The 16,885-nt window shown below is 32.3% G+C and overlaps 4 protein-coding genes across 6 annotated transcripts; 2 read left to right on the top strand and 2 right to left on the bottom strand.

The window, feature by feature from the left end:
- The first annotated feature begins 2,287 nt into the window (after nucleotides 1-2,287).
- Nucleotides 2,288-6,988, top strand: LOC111316971 (uncharacterized). Its single transcript, XM_022919241.2, has 7 exons — nucleotides 2,288-2,438; nucleotides 3,326-3,440; nucleotides 3,527-3,597; nucleotides 4,101-4,388; nucleotides 4,601-4,643; nucleotides 5,528-5,636; nucleotides 6,783-6,988. Exons 1-7 carry the CDS (start codon nucleotides 2,415-2,417, stop codon nucleotides 6,859-6,861), a joined length of 729 nt encoding a protein of 242 aa, XP_022774976.2. The 5' UTR covers nucleotides 2,288-2,414; the 3' UTR covers nucleotides 6,862-6,988.
- A 1,046-nt stretch (nucleotides 6,989-8,034) lies between these two features.
- On the bottom strand, nucleotides 8,035-14,275 carry LOC111316966 (ras-related protein RABH1e). Of its 3 annotated transcripts, XM_022919236.2 has the most exons (8): nucleotides 12,859-14,275; nucleotides 12,017-12,169; nucleotides 10,847-11,011; nucleotides 10,283-10,353; nucleotides 9,613-9,701; nucleotides 9,306-9,417; nucleotides 8,802-8,892; nucleotides 8,035-8,497 (listed from the first exon to the last, which is right to left on the bottom strand). In XM_022919236.2, exons 3-8 carry the CDS (start codon nucleotides 10,961-10,963, stop codon nucleotides 8,351-8,353), a joined length of 627 nt encoding a protein of 208 aa, XP_022774971.1. In that variant the 5' UTR covers nucleotides 10,964-11,011; nucleotides 12,017-12,169; nucleotides 12,859-14,275; the 3' UTR covers nucleotides 8,035-8,350. The 3 variants fall into 3 exon arrangements, with proteins under 3 accessions (XP_022774971.1, XP_089609773.1, XP_089609772.1); XM_089753647.1 differs by lacking the exon at nucleotides 12,017-12,169; XM_089753646.1 differs by lacking the exons at nucleotides 12,017-12,169; nucleotides 12,859-14,275 and having other exon boundaries at nucleotides 10,847-11,134.
- On the top strand, nucleotides 12,031-15,700 carry LOC111316968 (BTB/POZ domain-containing protein DOT3-like). The gene is made up of 6 exons (XM_022919238.2): nucleotides 12,031-12,192; nucleotides 12,377-12,446; nucleotides 12,905-13,800; nucleotides 13,932-14,190; nucleotides 14,271-14,399; nucleotides 15,332-15,700. Exons 1-6 carry the CDS (start codon nucleotides 12,044-12,046, stop codon nucleotides 15,698-15,700), a joined length of 1,872 nt encoding a protein of 623 aa, XP_022774973.2. The 5' UTR covers nucleotides 12,031-12,043.
- A 228-nt stretch (nucleotides 15,701-15,928) lies between these two features.
- LOC111316967 (uncharacterized) lies at nucleotides 15,929-16,794 on the bottom strand. Its single transcript, XM_022919237.2, has 2 exons — nucleotides 16,770-16,794; nucleotides 15,929-16,652 (listed from the first exon to the last, which is right to left on the bottom strand). The coding sequence occupies exons 1-2, from the start codon at nucleotides 16,792-16,794 to the stop codon at nucleotides 16,054-16,056; spliced, it is 624 nt and encodes a 207-aa protein (XP_022774972.2). The 3' UTR covers nucleotides 15,929-16,053.
- Nucleotides 16,795-16,885: the final 91 nt, after the last annotated feature.

The raw sequence follows: 16,885 nt of genomic DNA, 5'->3' as shown, positions 1-16,885 counted from the left end.
CTCTTTAAGGTGACAAGATGGTGTGCGACTGATGAAGAAATAAAATCAGCTACATCAAGATGAATAAACTTACGTATTGAGCTAATTAATTTGTTGTTGGGGGTAATTATTACTTTCTTTTTTATTTATTAGAATTGTAATATATATATTAACAATTACTTTTGTTTTAGTAAAAAAGAAAAATATAATTTGATTCAGATTCAATTGATGTTGTTTGATTTAATTTTTTAAAATTTATTTTTATTTTTAAAAATAAATTATTGAAACGAATCAAATAATAAAAAAAAATTAAAATAAAATAATATATATAAAAAATTATTTTGAATTAATTAATTAATTTTATATTTATATTAAAAAATAATATTTTATTAATTTAAATTGAATAAAATTAAATATAATTTTATATAATATTAAATAAAAATAAATTTGAAAATAAAAAAATTAAATCAAATTAAATTTAAATATTATATATATATATATATATAAGCACCCCCGCTTCTATGGACGGCAATGGGTAACATCGAAGTGAGTTTCTCTCACTTCCAACTCAATTATATATTCCATAGAAGCGGGGGTGCTTAGCCAAATGGTGCAAAGAATTGCATTCCCGTGAATCTCTTTTGATTGACTTTTGTCTCCTTGTGTCAGTGGCATCGAATAATAAACCCCCTTTTTTCTCTTTTTCTTCTTCAGATTGTAGCTTCACGTGCAGCTTATTTTAAAGCTTTGGTTCAGACAACCTGACAAATCTCGTACCCATTTTTATTAAATCTCCCCCCCACTCAATATTTTCTGTTTCTCAACTTGCACTTTGAGAAAAAAAATAAAAAATTTAAAAATTGATTTGAAATTATAACATTTTATTTGATTTAAATTATTTTTTATTTGATTTTAAATCAAATTTAAATATTAAATATATATTAAATTCAGATTAAATTTAAGATCGGAAAGTGAAAAATAAAAAAAATTTAATTGAATTATATATATTTTTTAGATTATATATATTTTAAAATTTTATAAAATAAAAATAATAATTTTTTTATCAAAATTTACTTAAATATATTAAAATTTTATATTAAAATAATATAAAAAATTTTAAAATTAAACTAAATTGAACTAATAAAATTTAATTTAATTTAAATCGAATAAAAATTCAATTCAAATCAAATGAAAATTTAATTAAAATTCATATTAAATTTTAAATTTTTATAATATTATATAATATTTAAAAAATTAAACTTAATTCGATTTAAATCAAACTATTATCAACCTTATTTCACGTTTCACCAAAATCTTAAATCTCACAATCTTTTACGCTATAAAATAATTTATTTTATTTCTTAAAAATTTTATCCATATTATTTCTCCGTGCCTCAATGTTGAGTCGTTATGGAGCATGAACCCAAAGATGCTGACCATTTGCATGGTTGTTGGAATGATAAGTTATGCCTATAAAAATGGTGATATAATTTTGGTTGCCATTTACTACTTTTTATTTATTTTGGATAAAGGTTTTAATTTTTTTTTTTTACTTTTTAAAAATAATTTTAAAAGAGTTATAAATTAATATTTATTTGAATGTGAGATAATCGATATTAGAACTAATTTTAAAATCATCTCATGATTTTTTTAACAATATTAGGTTTTATGGTTTTAATTTTACACTATAATTTTTTTAAATAATTTTACACTATAATAGATTTAAAAGAAAAAAAAAAACAAACTTCTAATTATAGTAAGGATTTTGTTAACTAGTCATAATTTTTTAAAAATTGATAAATTAATAAAATTCAATAAAATTTAGTTAAAAATAGCATTTACACAAAATTTCATGTTTATTAAACGATATTTTCTATTGCAAAATTTTTAATAAAAATATTTATTTAAATAAGTAAAATATCAAACTATTTCATCAATTTTATATATTTTATTTATGTAACAAATTCTTTTAATTTACCAACTTAATATAAATCTGACAAAAAAAAAAACATAATTCTTCTATTCATTAGCAAAATTTTTGTTAATTCAAAATTAAAAGATTTCCATTTAGGGATAAATTAGAAATAAGTAACAACACTAAAGAGAAATAAAAAAGAAAAGAAAGAGTGATTAAAAAAAAATGAGAGAAAGAAGAGAAGGGCATTTACGTCAAATAAAAAAGAAAGGGCAGGGGTGATGATTTGTCGTTGTCGTCGAAGTCGTAATCACGGGCCTTTTGTCGCAGATGGCGCCGACCTCCGATATAGCCTTTTAACGTTCGTTTTTTTTTTTTTTTTTTTCTGTCTTTTATACTATATATAAATAAAGAGAATTGTAAATTCACAGCAACTAATACTAAAAAAAATTAAATCAAATTTATTTTTGAAATATTCTCAGATTTTATCACTCTGTCGCTCTTTTTTTTCTTTCCTTCAATGACCGCTAAATCGATCGGGGAGGTGAGATTTTTTTTTATTTTTTTATTTTGGAATGTGTAGCTCTTGATTCTTTTCTGTTTCTGTTGTTAAATTGGAGCTGTTTTTGGAAATAGAATTTCTAATTTTGGATTAAGTGTCAAGTTTCTTTGATTTTTTTTTTTTGGAAAAATGAGTTTTTGCTAGATTTGCCGGTTGAGAAACGTGGTAAAAAATTTATGAATTTTATACTTCAAAATTTCTTGTATTTTCTCCGGTTTGCATTTCATTCCTTTTTTCTTTTTCAGGGCTGGTGGAAATTTCTTATAGCGGCTCATTCATGGCCTTTATGATCTAGTCTATCTTCCATTGCTTTTTTTTTTTTGTTATTTTGAAAAATATGAATTTCCTGTTTTGTAGCTGCGAAAATGTAGGAAAAGGAAGATACTGTCACTTCAATTTCTTTCATTTTCTTCAGTTTCTTGGCCTATTGGAATGGCTTTGTTTCTCTTAAGAAAATTTTTTAGTGTGGTTATGATGACCTAGACTTTCTTGTATTGCCTAGTGCCTATTTATATATGATTATGTTGTTGATTTTTTCTCGTTCACATCGAAAAAAGAAAGGAAAATGAAAATTATAAAAATTCTTCATCTCTGCAAATTAGCAAATTTGGTTCTTTTTCCTTTGAATTGTTATGGTAAAATGTCATCCATTAATGAATCTGAAGATAATATAGAAATCAGCCATGACTTAGAATGGAATTTCAAAATCATATCAGTCTCACATTTAACTTGACACCCACTTGTGCTTTAGTTTGGAAAGAGCCCAAAAATGAAAAAAGAAAAAGAAGAGATGTTTTTCTTCTTTGTTATGTCATCTTCTTTATCAAAGTTTGTTTTGCAATGCTTTATTTTAACACAATTGCTTCCAGGAAAAACCATTCTCATTAGGGATGGTGGATGGAAGCACCAATTTACCAGTCAACGTTTCATGCTTTGAGTTGATTAAGCCAAGCTGTGACGAGACAAACCAGCATTGTTCTCTTGGTAAGGATATTCATGTCAGATATAGTGTATTCAATGCCCTCAGTTCGCTAAGCATGTTTAATGAATTTCCTTTATTGGAATTTCAGATGTCTTGCCTATTCTAATAGAGGAAACTTCATTTCCAGTAAGAGAAAAATGCAGCTTAAACACTTTACATGTAAGTTCATTCCTAATCTTCTGCAGTGTTGAGTTATCTTCGATCTTCTCAGGAATCAGCATGATCTTGAAATCCCTCTTTTTCCTCTGTTCTTTCAATCAGATCAGTTCAGTTATATTTTAGGAGAAGAGAAAATTCCCATAAAATGGAACTTAGATAGAGTGTACACCACTGCCAGTCCATTGAGATGATCTCATGATGGAACACGTTTTGAATACTTCAAATCTGGTCATGTCCCATGACCCATGAGATTTAATGCTTAAGTCTGAATTCCTTTTCTTGTCTAATAATTTCCTTTATGGCTTCCATTTTTGTTATTTTCTAGATTCTATACTTTCCAAACAAAATTTCTGATCCCAATAATCTGTGTTTAAAAGTTAGTTCAAACTTTTTGTTCTTTCTCAAAAATAAATTTCTTTAAAATGAGAATTTGGAAATTAATTGAGTTGTGCTTTGACAGTTTCTCTGCTCACTCCTATTTTTTTTTCAATTCCTTTGTGCAGGGCCAGGATGTCTATAGCATTTCTTTGTTGCCTGAGGAAGGAAACACGAGTCCAAAATGTACACCACAGTTAACTTTTTTGAGCCTCTTAGATGTTCCTTTTTCATCAAAAAACCATATGTATCTAGATGCGCAATTGAGTTGCCAGAACTACATCGATTTGAAAGTGGATAGTGAAGATGCTTATTCATCTTGCATTCTGGATACAAACATTGAGAAAGAGACTCCTGACATACTTAAATCCAGTGATGAAACTGTTGGCAATTCAAAAAGTGAAGGCGTAGTTACAGTAAGTTCGATTTACCTATCTTTATAGCATTAATCTTTTAGAAAATTTCTCTTCTTTTTAAAGGGCATATTCTGTGAATTGCTGATCATACACAGTCTGGGATATTCCAAATTTAATTATTTAATCATCAAAGCATTGCTGATTTTCCCCTTGAGTCTTAATCTTTTTTTCCTTCACTCTTGACACTAATATTAGATCTCAATGAATTACAGCATTTGCAGAAGGTGTTACAAAGGCAAGCAAGCTCAAATGTCGGTGAGACTTCAGTCAACTTTGAACTATTTGTGGGTTAATTGCACTAAAACTTACTCCGTGAGGTCTTGTCAGCATATTCTATTATTTACATGTACTTTTTTGAACAGTAATTTCCTTATGTCCCCCATAAATAACTTATGGATTCATTTTCCATTTCCATGATTTAGTTGTGATTGCATTCTTTAGTGTAATATATGGCTGACAGTTTCTTTTAAACAAGAAACAAGAAAACATCCAAAGAATATTCTGCTTGTAAGCAAGCTGTTATAAAGCAATTCAGGTTTCTAATGTTTCAGGCGTATCATTTCATGTGGTGGTTTGATATCAAACATGCACTTTGAACAAATTGAACGAGATTTATGATAATTAGCAGAAACCAGAGGTTCCCATGGTAATCTGTTCACATGGATGCCATTGGAGTAGAAAAAAAATGTTAATCTTCGTGTAACCCCGCTTGCAGGCCTAAACTTTAACCCTCAAGAAGATTAAAATTGACAAAAGAACTTCATTTGACATATGCAATTCCAGTGAACTAACAATTGAGAACAAATGAACCAAGTATAGACAGTGAACAGACCTGCGGTTGATACTTGACAACGCTATGTGGAACTGTTACTTCAAAGGGCTTTGAAGAATTCAAAGATTGAACTCTATTTAATTATTTCTCTTGATCAGTAAACTTTGGGTTAACTATGTGATTTTTGTAATTATTTTTGGAATTGTCTGCTACCTTTTCTGTGCGGTATTTTATGTATCACATTTAGGATCTGTCTAGTTCTTTTTGGTTATGCATATTGCATTTTGATTCCTCATTCCATAGGGTACCCCTTACTCATGCCATGCAGAATGTGTTTACAACTAAAAACTGAGTTTGATTGGAACAGACAAATCATCAACTGAGAGAGTTCACGATGCACCAACAAACAGATGGAGAAGATATAAACGAGCTGCATCATTTGATTCAAGGAAAATAGTCCTCCTTTTCTCAATCTTGTAAGCTCTGGATTCCTTGCAAACAAGCAGTTTATTTTCAAACTACAAAATTTTCATTAATTGATACTTTCGTTTAGTAAGACAAAAGATTTGAATCACTGTTATAACATCTTTAAAATAACCCAATTAGTGATAATATTGTGCCAAACATCAACCCTATGGTGCTATCTTGTATGTAGATTTGTTGCAGATATATTTAGTTTAAGAAGTCAAAGTGTGATTGCAGTTTACAACATTAAAATTTTATGGTAGGCGAAGTCATTATTAAGACATTTTTGAAATCTAATGTGATAGAGGAGTGAAAAGAATATGTAAATATCAACTATTTGGAGCCAGTAGATATCCAAAAATGAAAATGTTTAGGAACCATTTGACAACTAAGGAGGAAATATTTTGCATAGAACAAGTAGGTTTGGGATGTTAGGGAGATCAAAAATAGAAAGCATTAATGCAATACATGGAAATCTAAAATATAGTAAATAATAAGTATGTGATAGTTCAGTGTAAGTTTAACATCCCTTTAGAGAATTTTCTGTCGTTAGTCTGATGAAGCTTTATTGTTTGTCCATTAGTCTACTCTGGATGGTGAACATAATATTAACCTGATGCCATAGTGAAATAAGTGTAATCTGCATTTCTATGATTCTGTAACACTTAGTAAATTGATCTTTTCATATGTTCGTTTTTCTTTTCTTATCTATCTATTATTCTACAGTGGAGGAGTCAGTTGTCTAGTCCAAGCTCCAATCATGAGAGCAACCACTAAGAACCATCAGTTTGAGCTATAGTCTTTTTTTTTTTTTTTGTTCTCTCAAGGAATAAGATAGCCAAGCATCATGCATCTAGTAACTAAATTTATGATTCATCTAAAAAATTGGTGAAATGTTTGAATGAACACCATGCATTGCCTATCCATCATATAAAGCACAAATGCCATGCCACCGTTCGTAACCTGATAGAGTCTAATATTCCTACATTGAAATGGTTTGGCACATTTCTTGTTGGCTTGCTGGCACTATTGCACATGGTAAACGAAAGCAATCACAAGTTTCCTAGTACTAACAATTAATCAGATTTGCACTTTTGGTTCTTTCTTTTTCTTCTGTCTCTTTCAATCATGGACTCATTGTTTCTTCTTTGGTTCAGGTCAAGTGTGGGGACATTGATATTGATTTATCTGACGCTGAGAGTTAGACAAACTATTGATGGGTTTAATCATGTCTAGTACCTCCACTTTCATCTCCCTCTAATTTATGCTTGAACTTGTTTTTCTTGAAATTTCTTGACAACTATTGTGTCTTGAGAACAGTTGCTTTAAGTTCAGCTTTTTAATGTCAATATATTTGTTTTCATTTTTCGAGCTTCCACTGTAAATGTGACTAGTGATTTGAGTTTACGATACATCGGAAAAGTGTGCTTTAACTTGTGCTGAGAATGTCGCAATTGACTAGTGTAAGGAATAGCTAAGAGGTTCATTAAGACAAAAACCTAGGAGGGAAATTTGGGTTAAAAGGGTAAGAGCCAATATTTTACTAAATTCTTGTTGTGTCTTGTTCATAAACCAAAAGGCCCCCAGAAAACTTGATTATGAACCGATAGGTTGCCTAGCGCGTCTAGTTGGTAATTGAGTAAAGCTATAAGGGCTTATGTTATTGTCCATTTGGCATGTTTTTGGGGAGGTTTGTTTAAGATAGTTACCTTGACATGGAAACAGACTTCAAAATTGTAATGGTAATAATAACATGAAAATTGATCTAATGACTAATGACATATTGATAGATTGTAAGATTTTTCGTAGTGCAAGTATTTTTAGTTTTAATGTTCAAGCTCAAATTTGGATAGCTTAAAGTTTATATATATATATATATATATATATATATATATATATATAAAGATAGAGAAATTGGCTGTTACAACTGTAGTTTCCATCTCCTTCCCTCTCGACACCAGGAATCTTACAAGTTATAATAGCAACACCCATAAATCTTGTTTTGGTTTGATGATAGGAAAAAATACCTATAAACTAGGATAACTCTAAACAGCGTATCCATGCGTGGGCCTATTTAAAAAAATGGGCTTTTATCTTTATGACTCGATGATGGCTGTCAATCTCAAAGGGCACTGGTTGTCGGGGTGGACTTGGATTTGGTTAAACATTTAACCCAAAAGTCCAAAACCTTGGATCTTCTCAAGCTGTGAAACTTTGAGCTGTTAATCACTCTTTCTATCCAAATTATGGTCAAAATTCTCGTCTTTTATCATTTTAAAATGTAGTTTGTTGCCCCACCCCACCTTGTAAGCACTTATTTTTCTAGAAAAAAAAACAATACCAGACATAATGTAACCTTTTACGCAGAACAATGCTTTCATTTTCAGTATCATTTTATATAGAATGGAATGTGTAGAAAATTCTCATAAAAGAATAATTTTGAACGTTAAAAACCCCAATCCCAATCACACAATGAATGGCTATCCTAGACGGAAATTTCTGAGACAAATAAAATAGTTTTACTCTACTTACTATGCGATGCATGGAAGAAGAGTTGAAGAAAAGTTCCGTAAACTATGAGGAAAATAACATTAAGAGATGAAAACAATCTACCGCACGACCAAAATCCTTTACCGTGTTTGCTAAATTTACTTGGGTATTTGATGGTTGAATCAACTGCTTGAGCTTACTTTTCTCTCTTGGGTTATTAGTAAATACATTTCTCTTAACACGCACAACCCCCTCCTTGCTGCTCTGTCTTCTGGGATGAATTGACGGTGGGCTTCAAGTTCACGTCAACCATGTCTTCCTGTTTTGTTGAAGAAAGCGTTTCCATCCCTGGTAAGGCAGCAGCAATCTTGCGGAATAGAGGCTGCAATTTCATATTCATAATGAAACTGGAAGTTAACAAGGATGTTTACAACAAAATGAGGAGAAAGTATCGAATACCAATGCTTCTAAATAAAAACATGATGTGTCAAGATCAAGCATGCAAAAGAATTAGATCAACATTGACAATACTTTCCCTCGGGAATAAATTATAGAAGAGAGAAATTAGTCTGCAAACTACAGTGATTCTTTAACTATATATATATTGTGTGTGTATATATATATACATATATATATATATACACACATGTATGTGTATAACTATAAAATAGTGTTGTTTTTTTCACCTTGATGTTGAATCCTGCTTTTGCGCTGGTTTCTATGAACATGACTCCAAATTCACGAGCCTTGTTATCACCTTCCTCTATAGAAACCTGCCTGTTTAATCACCAAATGATACAGATGGAAACAACATTAAGAATTACTCCCACGATATAGTTAAGACTGTTAAAAGAAATTCCCTATTATTTCAGTTTTAGACCTAATGGCATATTATCAATGTGAACAAAGAAAAACATGGTTCCTGTTCATGAAAAATTAAGCAAGTCAACTTTGCTGGCTTTCTTGTCAGTTGGGAAGCTAAAAATGTATTGTGTGAGTGGACTTGCACTTATTACTTATTGCTTTTGTGCGTTTTTAAGCTGGATGTTAAACCCTCTTAAGTACCAAAGGAAAAACAAAAAGAGATTTACACTTTCTAAATTCAAATAAACCCAAGCAAATAAGCTGATCAAATTCCAGTAATATGGAAAATCAATCTAGAAAGTTCAATTTTCTAACCCAACACTAACCTTTTATCAACCAAATCAGTTTTGTTCCCAACAAGGACGATAATGACATCACTGCCTCGTTCTGTGCGTACCTCTTCAATCCACTTAGAAGTGTTTAAAAATGATTGCCTATCTGCGAGGAGATATCCAAGTCAGGAATGAGAATAATTAAGTTTAACATGTACGCCAATCTAACGATAATTGTTATCATGGGGGAGAGTTGTTTATTAGCATTATCATACAGTCAATTAAAGCTTTCCATTTTAGTCTCATCTAATGAAGTCAAAAACAAAAAAAAAAAAAGGTACTTGGGTTAGCTTATACTCACTAGCTACATCATAGACAACTACTGCAACTGAAGAATCTCTAATATAACTTGGAATAAGACTCCTGAATCTCTCCTGCCCAGCAGTATCCCTGTGAAATTATAAGATAAAACTCAAATGGAGAAAAGACAATTGGAAAATTAAAAAGTATATGCACCATGAAAACCAAGAAATTAGATTAACGGACATGTTATACTATACTCTTGCCAAACAGAAAGCTGAAAGGGTCCATAAGAAACTGAGTAGACTAGATTGTTATAACAAATTTCAACCAAGCATAATGACTTTAAGAGGATAAAGTACACAAGAGAAATGAATAAGTTTCTATTTCCAAAAGTTGTAACATTTCCTAACTGGATGAAGAGGAAATGCTAAATGGTCTTTTTTTTTCTGCTGTCATGATCATCACCCACCACTTTAAAGCTCCATCGCTGACAACAAATTATACCTGCCTTAAAAAAAAGTTAAGCTCTTTTGGAACTAATTTGTAGTCTAAAATTGAAATTATTAGCAATTAAAACAAATGCCTCGAGTTCACAAGAAATGTGCTTATGTTCATTCAACATTTATGGAATTGGTTCGAGAGTTGAATAAACTAAGTGTTGACCAGAGTTATCCAAGATTCTACATTGTGAGAGAGAGAGAGAAGAGAGAAAGGAAGAATCATATTACCAAAGCTGCAATCGAACTGTTCGATCTTCAAGATACATTGTTTTTGACAAAAAATCAATTCCTATAGTGGCCTGGAATTGAATTATATCAATAAATCATGAGCAAATTCTTCTCCAAAATGCTTAAAAATATTCAAGGAAAATATATATATAAACTGTCAATTCTAATATATTCTATGATCTAGAGGAAGGAAAATTCAAATTCAATGAATTTGAAATAATTGTGACAGAGAAAAAATAAAACCAAAGTAATCATAGAAATTAAAAAAAAAAAAAAATCAAGATCTGTTTAAGCTATTACGCAAAATTGATCATAATTCCCAGTACGTTACAAATCAAGCATTTTTACACTAAGATAATTTCACTCAAGATCAACAACACAAGCAAAAACGATATTAAATCCGCAATTAGTACCCCAGATCAATAAATCGAATACGAAAACTAAATCACATTCAAACAATGTACGAAACAAAGGAACTTAAGAAACGGTCAAATATTCGTTGAATATGCATGAATCAATGAAAAACCACATTAAATTGTTTAAAAAATTAGGAAAAAAGCTTACCTGGTAAGTGGTGTCGAACTTATCGTACATGAAGCGGGTGATGATGCTGGTCTTGCCAACGGATTGATCGCCTAAGAATACCAGCTTGTATTTCGCCAGAGGGGACACTGTCGCCATTTTTCAATTTCTTCTCTCTATTTTTGCTTGTAAGCGAGAGTTTTAGATCTGAATCTCGAAGAAAAAAATTTTGATTTTATCGTTACTATTATTATTATTTCTGACGGAAATGGAAATGGAAATGGAAATTTTGAAGAGAGAGAAGAACACGAAAGAAAGCTTTGAGTTTAATCCCTTTTATATTGGTTGGGAACAGGAAAAACCGCCAAGTACGACGAGGACGGCTTAGTCAAAATCATTTAACAGGTTTTTACTTTCCAATTTTACCCCTATTTTTTTCTTTAACAGAAGTCTAAGGGCCTAAAGCCTAAGGACAATTGAAGAAGGAAATTTTCCAAGTGTTGGCAATGGATTAATTCTGATCCCAAAAAGAGCATAAATATATATATATATATATATATATATATATATATATATATATATTAGCGTAATGGGTATAGGATTGAAGTGCATCAGGAGAAAAAGGCTGAGCTCCCAAATAGTGTTTACCATTTTATTGTATATAACTTCATTGCATGGCAAAGTGGAACAACTCAGGCAACATGTTACTCAAAGTTATAAATTTATGCGGTATTCAAACGAAAAGATTTTGAAAAAAAAAAAAAATGCATGCATGTGCAAATGAAATACAAGTTCTCTCACGCTGCTTTCTAATCGGCCAAAAAATTTTCAGATATTTGATTCACATTCAAATTCAAGAAGTTTCCTGATCTAAGACATGGACTGTATAGGATTATAATAAATGTTTGATACAGTGTGTCTGCCTCCATTAAACCACAAAATCATCATAGAAATAATCCAAGCATAAGTGGCTGAGAAATTGACAAATCATACCCAACATTCCCTTCCCCTCAATTGTAACATCGACCTTGATTAATCTCCATCTATTAAACCCAAAAAAAAAACTGAAGGTTGCAGTCTACCAACTAACTTAAGACCATCTGTCCCTTCCAGCCACAGGATTGCTTCTCACATTTATTCAAGCTGCACCCTCCTTTTTTTTTTTTTTCCTTCATATATTCTTCATCCCTATAAACAGTATGAGAAACTTACTAACATATTTGCAGGAAGAGCTTCACCATGAAGAAGTCGTTTCAAATGGCTCATCCACGAAGTCCTGGTGGGAGTGATGCTGATGGCAATGATCATCAAGTTTATGATCAAAGCATCATAATTCCAAACAAACTCATCACTGCAGCCGATGGCCTTGAAAGGAAAGAACTCTCATGGTAAAAATTGTATTCCTTGCTATTCAAACTCTCAAGTTTCAACCCAACAAACAAGGATTGACAACAGAATAATTGCTTTGTAAATCAATAAATATGTTGAAATGAACAAGCTACTTATCATTTGTTTCAAAGTTTATCCCTGCAGCTCAGGTTTCCGTTATTTTTTTTTGGGGAGTTAATGCAGGTTTGCCACATCTCAAATCCCCACAGATTTAGCGATCCAAGTTCAAGGAGTCATCTTCAATGTTCACAAGGTAACTAGTAAACAAAATGAAGATACCAATAAGACCTGCATAACTATCGGGACCCTTTCTTTTCTTGTTTACCTTTTATTTTTAATTATTTTGAACGCTTCTTTAGTACAGTAGGGTTCAGGAATTAAACACATTAAATAAGAACACCAATGCAACTCTAAAACAATCAAAATCCCTCGTGATATGATATATAGACAGATAATTAACAAATAAAGCATTTGGCTTTTAAACCTGTTTTATCACTATTTCAGATTTCTAGAATTAAACATTTTTCCTAGAGAAGAAAAATCTGAATATTCTCTGGCCAAGTTGGAAGATAAAAGAAACCAGTTACTCTTTCAATTTATTCATGTCAATTAACACAATAATCTTAACAACTTGAAATTAATGTATATAAGGATGAAGAGCCAACCTTGTTATCAAACTACTAGCTCTCTGATCTCTTTATCCTGAAACAGTATCCTTTGATAGCAAAATGTGGCTACATTGGGCGGTTGGAACTTCAACCTTCAATCTCAAATTTTGGACGTGATCTCAAGCTTGAAAATTTTCCAGGTGGATCAGAAACATTTGAGATGATTCTAAAATTTTGTTATGGTCTCCCACTAGATTTAAACCCCAATAACGTAGCTTCACTGAGATGTGCATCCGAATATCTAGAGATGACAGAAGAATTTGAAGATGGGAATCTCATAGCCAAGACAGAAGCTTTTCTCACGTTTGTAGTCCTGGCTTCCTGGAAAGACACTATTACTGTCCTCAAATCTTGTGAAACCCTAGTTCCATGGGCAGAAAGCCTCCAGATTGTCAGAAGATGCTGTGACTCAATAGCTCATAAGATTTCAAGAGAGAACGCATCAACTGGAGAAATAGTTAGTGAAGAAAGTTGGTGGTTTGATGATGTGGCTACCCTTCACATTCATCATTTCATGAGGATTATGACAGCAATTAGAGCAAAAGGAACAAAAGCAGAGATCGTAGGTAAATGCATAATGAATTATGCAGATAAATGGCTGCCATACATGGATGAGGAACTGGAAGGACTGAGGGGATATGGATACGGAAAGAGTGAGTTGCAGTTCATCATTTTGAGAAGGGAGGAAGAAGAGAGTTCTGCGCAAAACAAGGAGCAAAGAACAATTATTGAAAACCTAGTAAGCATACTTCCGTCTCAATATGAAGCTGTTTCATGTAAGTTCTTGTTGCAGATGCTGAAAACAGCCCTGGTATATTCCGCGTCACCAGCTCTGATATCAGATCTTGAAAAGAGAATTGGAATGATGCTGGAAGATGCCAATGTTAACGACCTACTGATCCCTAATTATAAAAATGAAGATCAGGGAATAATGGTAAAGTGAGTATTCTACCTCAATTGTAGATTGTCTAATTTAGAACTTTAATCCAAAAAGAAAATCTCCAAAAGAGAAGTTCCCTTTGTAACCATGAAATTAGACTGATTTCCTGTTCATATAACTCCCTCAACAGTTCGCCTGAGCAGCGAACAATGCACAACATAGATGTGGTGCAAAGGATTTTGGACTATTTCTTGCTGCATGAACAACAACAACAACAGCAACAAATGGGGAAAACAAATGTTAGTAAGCTATTGGACAATTACTTAGCTGAAATAGCAAGGGATCCAAATCTTTCCATCACAAAATTTCAGGTTCTTGCTGAATCCTTGCCAGAAAATGCTCGATCATGTGATGATGGTCTCTATAGGGCCATGGATATCTATCTCAAGGTTACTTTTCAAGCCTCTTATGCTTTTCAGATCATTTGTTGATGTAGATCTTAATATTTAATTCTTGATAACTTTTTCAGACTCATCCTACACTATCTGAGCATGACCGGAGAAGATTGTGCAAAATAATGAACTGTGAAAAACTATCATTTGATGCGTGCATGCATGCTGCACAAAATGATAGGTTGCCCCTACAAACGGTTGTTCAGGTAACTTGTATCAGAACTTTATATTCAAAAATTTTCATTGCATTAATATCACCATGAGTTATGAAAAATCTGTACTGAATCAGAAATCAAGATCAATGAGTCAATTCTTAAAGAGTTATTGGACAAAACTCCAGATTCATGGCTCTAAAGTAAATCAAAAGTATCATGCAATACTGCAACATCAGGGACCTATACTAAAGTTAGATTGACAGGCCAGTGATAGATTCCTTAAATCTTTATATAAATAGCAAATCCACATCTAAGACAAGTGCAAGCATTTAATGATTCTCATAATGCTAGTTAACAGATCTTCATTTTACAAACCTGTACTCACAACTGTGATAACTCATCATTCTGGAATTCAACAGAAAATTATTTATAAATTATAGAGGGAGCTTGTCCATATTAGGCATGCATCTATACCAATGATTTGTCATTGAGAAGCGCATCACTTTAAGAGAACACCAAAAAGCACCTTATATAAGTACATATCCATAGCAGGAAAAGCTCAAGTAAACTCCAAAAAGAGTACAAAACTAAGAGAGAAATCAAGACAGAACATTTATAACCACAACAGTCTAATATTTATGCGTGTGTGTGAGTGTATGTTTTTGTCATTCACTAAAGAAGGTAATCACAGGGTCAAAAGAACAAGTATGGACACCAAAAAGTAATGTTTAGATGTTTCCTAAACTAAACCATGTAGTCCCTAATACAGTTTATAGATTTCACTGCAGAGAATTGAGACAAGAAATCGGAATTTATCTGGCATACAGGCCTCTGATAACATGATAATGAAATAAAATGCCAATAGAATGAAGAGAAGGAACATTAAGAGAAGCTATTGACACTTTGATAAGTAGACAAACTCACCAGGCATAAAACTCATCCTCTGAGTGCTAATTAGTTTACGAACAACACAATACATGCAGATTTTATTTTCAGAGCAAGCAAAAATGAGGATGGCAATGCAAGGTAAGGAACCATTAACAAGAGGAGATAATTCCGAACAAGAGGAACATCGACCATCCACAAACACAGAGATAAAGGACCTCAAATCAGAACTTGAGAATGTAAAGACAAAGATGTCAGAACTACAAAATGACTATTCTGATCTGCAACAAGAGTATGAAAGGATATGCAACAAGCAAAAGAATGCATCAGGTTGGAGTTTGAATTGGAGGAAGATTAAGAACTCTTTCCATGTGAAGGCAGAAAGTGATGACACTGGAGACGGACAGAATAGATCAAATCCAGCGGGCTTTAGACTCAGCTTTAGACGCAGGCGATCGTTATCTTAAAATTTATTAGCAGTAAGCATCTTGTAACGTCAATGCTCAATCCAGCCAATAGCCTCAACCGCATATATGCCTTTCCATTTTTGACTAGTTTACAAGGTTTAGACTTTAGACTGAATGTTATCATCATAAGATACCTCACCCTATATATCTCTAATGAAACAGAAGGCGAACAGGAATTCAATTTTTCAACTAGGCACTGGAGGATTCATAGAATTGTTTGATCGACAATTATACTAAACCAGAAAGCAAGTTTATCAATTCCATTTTGGTTAAACAAGTTACTCAATTATGCTCAATCAATCCAACAAAAGCTAAGCAATTCAAAATAAAGAAAAAAAAAATAAAACGCCATCTCAAAATAACACGTCAACAAATAAATAAGCCTTCCCCTTCCCCTTCTCTACTCTATCATCCTTCATCTTCCCATCAAGCCAATGCTTCTTCTTTTCCCCTTCTCCCACAACGCTCTTACTCTTACTATTCTTATTCATACTCTCTTTTTCCTCTTGAATAATCTGAATAGGGAAAAGATTCTCGGAAATAGAAAGAGGGGTTTTTAAAGTGACATAAGCTTTCTTGTAATCGGGTCTGGCGATTAAGAAACCACCGCGTTTCTTCTTCTTGCCTTTCATGTTGAGAGTACGGACTTTTTCGACGTCGAAACCGTAGAGGGATTCGAGGACGCGTTTGATCTCGATCTTGGATGCCGATGGGATGGTTTTGAGAGCTATTTCTTTCATGTTGGTGAAGGTGTTTGGCATTAGTAGCTTGATTGGAAGGTTCGCGAAGTGGACAACTGGTCTTCCTAATCTACTGCCCGTTTTCTTTTTTCTTTTGTTTTTTTGGTTACTCTGGCTTCTTCTTATGGAGCTCGAAGCTCGAAATGGCAATTTAAGAGGTTTTTGTGAGGCTTTTGCAGAAGGAAAAGTTTCCTCGGCGATTGCTGTGCTTTATTTTGCCCCGTTTTATCTTGGGCTGGGCTAGAATTCCGTTTAGTATTAATGGGCCTTGAAGATAACTTCAAGGTCCTCTCAAATCTAAATGTCTTAATATTCCAACAAACAGAAACCTGGCCCCAGTCCACCAGACACCATAACAGTTAAGAATTTGAGTTCTTTTTTTTTTTTTAATATAATTGAAGAGGTTAGGATTTGAATCTTAGTAATTAAAATTAAAAGTTTAGTA

Source organism: Durio zibethinus, chromosome 24, assembly GCF_047325235.1.
Source record: "Durio zibethinus cultivar Kanyao isolate XHJ-2024 chromosome 24, ASM4732523v1, whole genome shotgun sequence".
Lineage (NCBI taxonomy): Eukaryota > Viridiplantae > Streptophyta > Magnoliopsida > Malvales > Malvaceae > Durio > Durio zibethinus.
The sequence above is the reverse complement of the archived record's forward strand: the minus strand, read 5'-3'. Positions and strand labels throughout refer to the sequence as shown.

Excerpts from the sequence above, each read along its gene's own strand:
- LOC111316968 (XM_022919238.2), top strand. The coding sequence starts at position 12,044 with ATGAAGAAGTCGTTTCAAATGGCTCATCCACGAAGTCCTGGTGGGAGT. Across the intron at positions 12,193-12,376 it reads GAAAGGAAAGAACTCTCATG|GTTTGCCACATCTCAAATCC; the intron begins GTAAAAATTGTA and ends GAGTTAATGCAG. Across the intron at positions 14,400-15,331 it reads CCCTACAAACGGTTGTTCAG|ATTTTATTTTCAGAGCAAGC; the intron begins GTAACTTGTATC and ends CAATACATGCAG.
- LOC111316967 (XM_022919237.2), bottom strand. The coding sequence starts at position 16,794 with ATGGTGTCTGGTGGACTGGGGCCAG. Across the intron at positions 16,653-16,769 it reads GTCTGGTGGACTGGGGCCAG|AAAGCACAGCAATCGCCGAG; the intron begins GTTTCTGTTTGT and ends ACGGGGCAAAAT.
- LOC111316966 (XM_022919236.2), bottom strand. The coding sequence starts at position 10,963 with ATGGCGACAGTGTCCCCTCTGGCGAAATACAAGCTGGTATTCTTAGGC. Across the intron at positions 8,893-9,305 it reads ACTGATTTGGTTGATAAAAG|GCAGGTTTCTATAGAGGAAG; the intron begins GTTAGTGTTGGG and ends GTGATTAAACAG. Across the intron at positions 8,498-8,801 it reads AAGCAGGATTCAACATCAAG|CCTCTATTCCGCAAGATTGC; the intron begins GTGAAAAAAACA and ends ATGAAATTGCAG.
- LOC111316971 (XM_022919241.2), top strand. The coding sequence starts at position 2,415 with ATGACCGCTAAATCGATCGGGGAG. Across the intron at positions 3,598-4,100 it reads GCAGCTTAAACACTTTACAT|GGCCAGGATGTCTATAGCAT; the intron begins GTAAGTTCATTC and ends TCCTTTGTGCAG. Across the intron at positions 5,637-6,782 it reads GTCCTCCTTTTCTCAATCTT|GTCAAGTGTGGGGACATTGA; the intron begins GTAAGCTCTGGA and ends TCTTTGGTTCAG.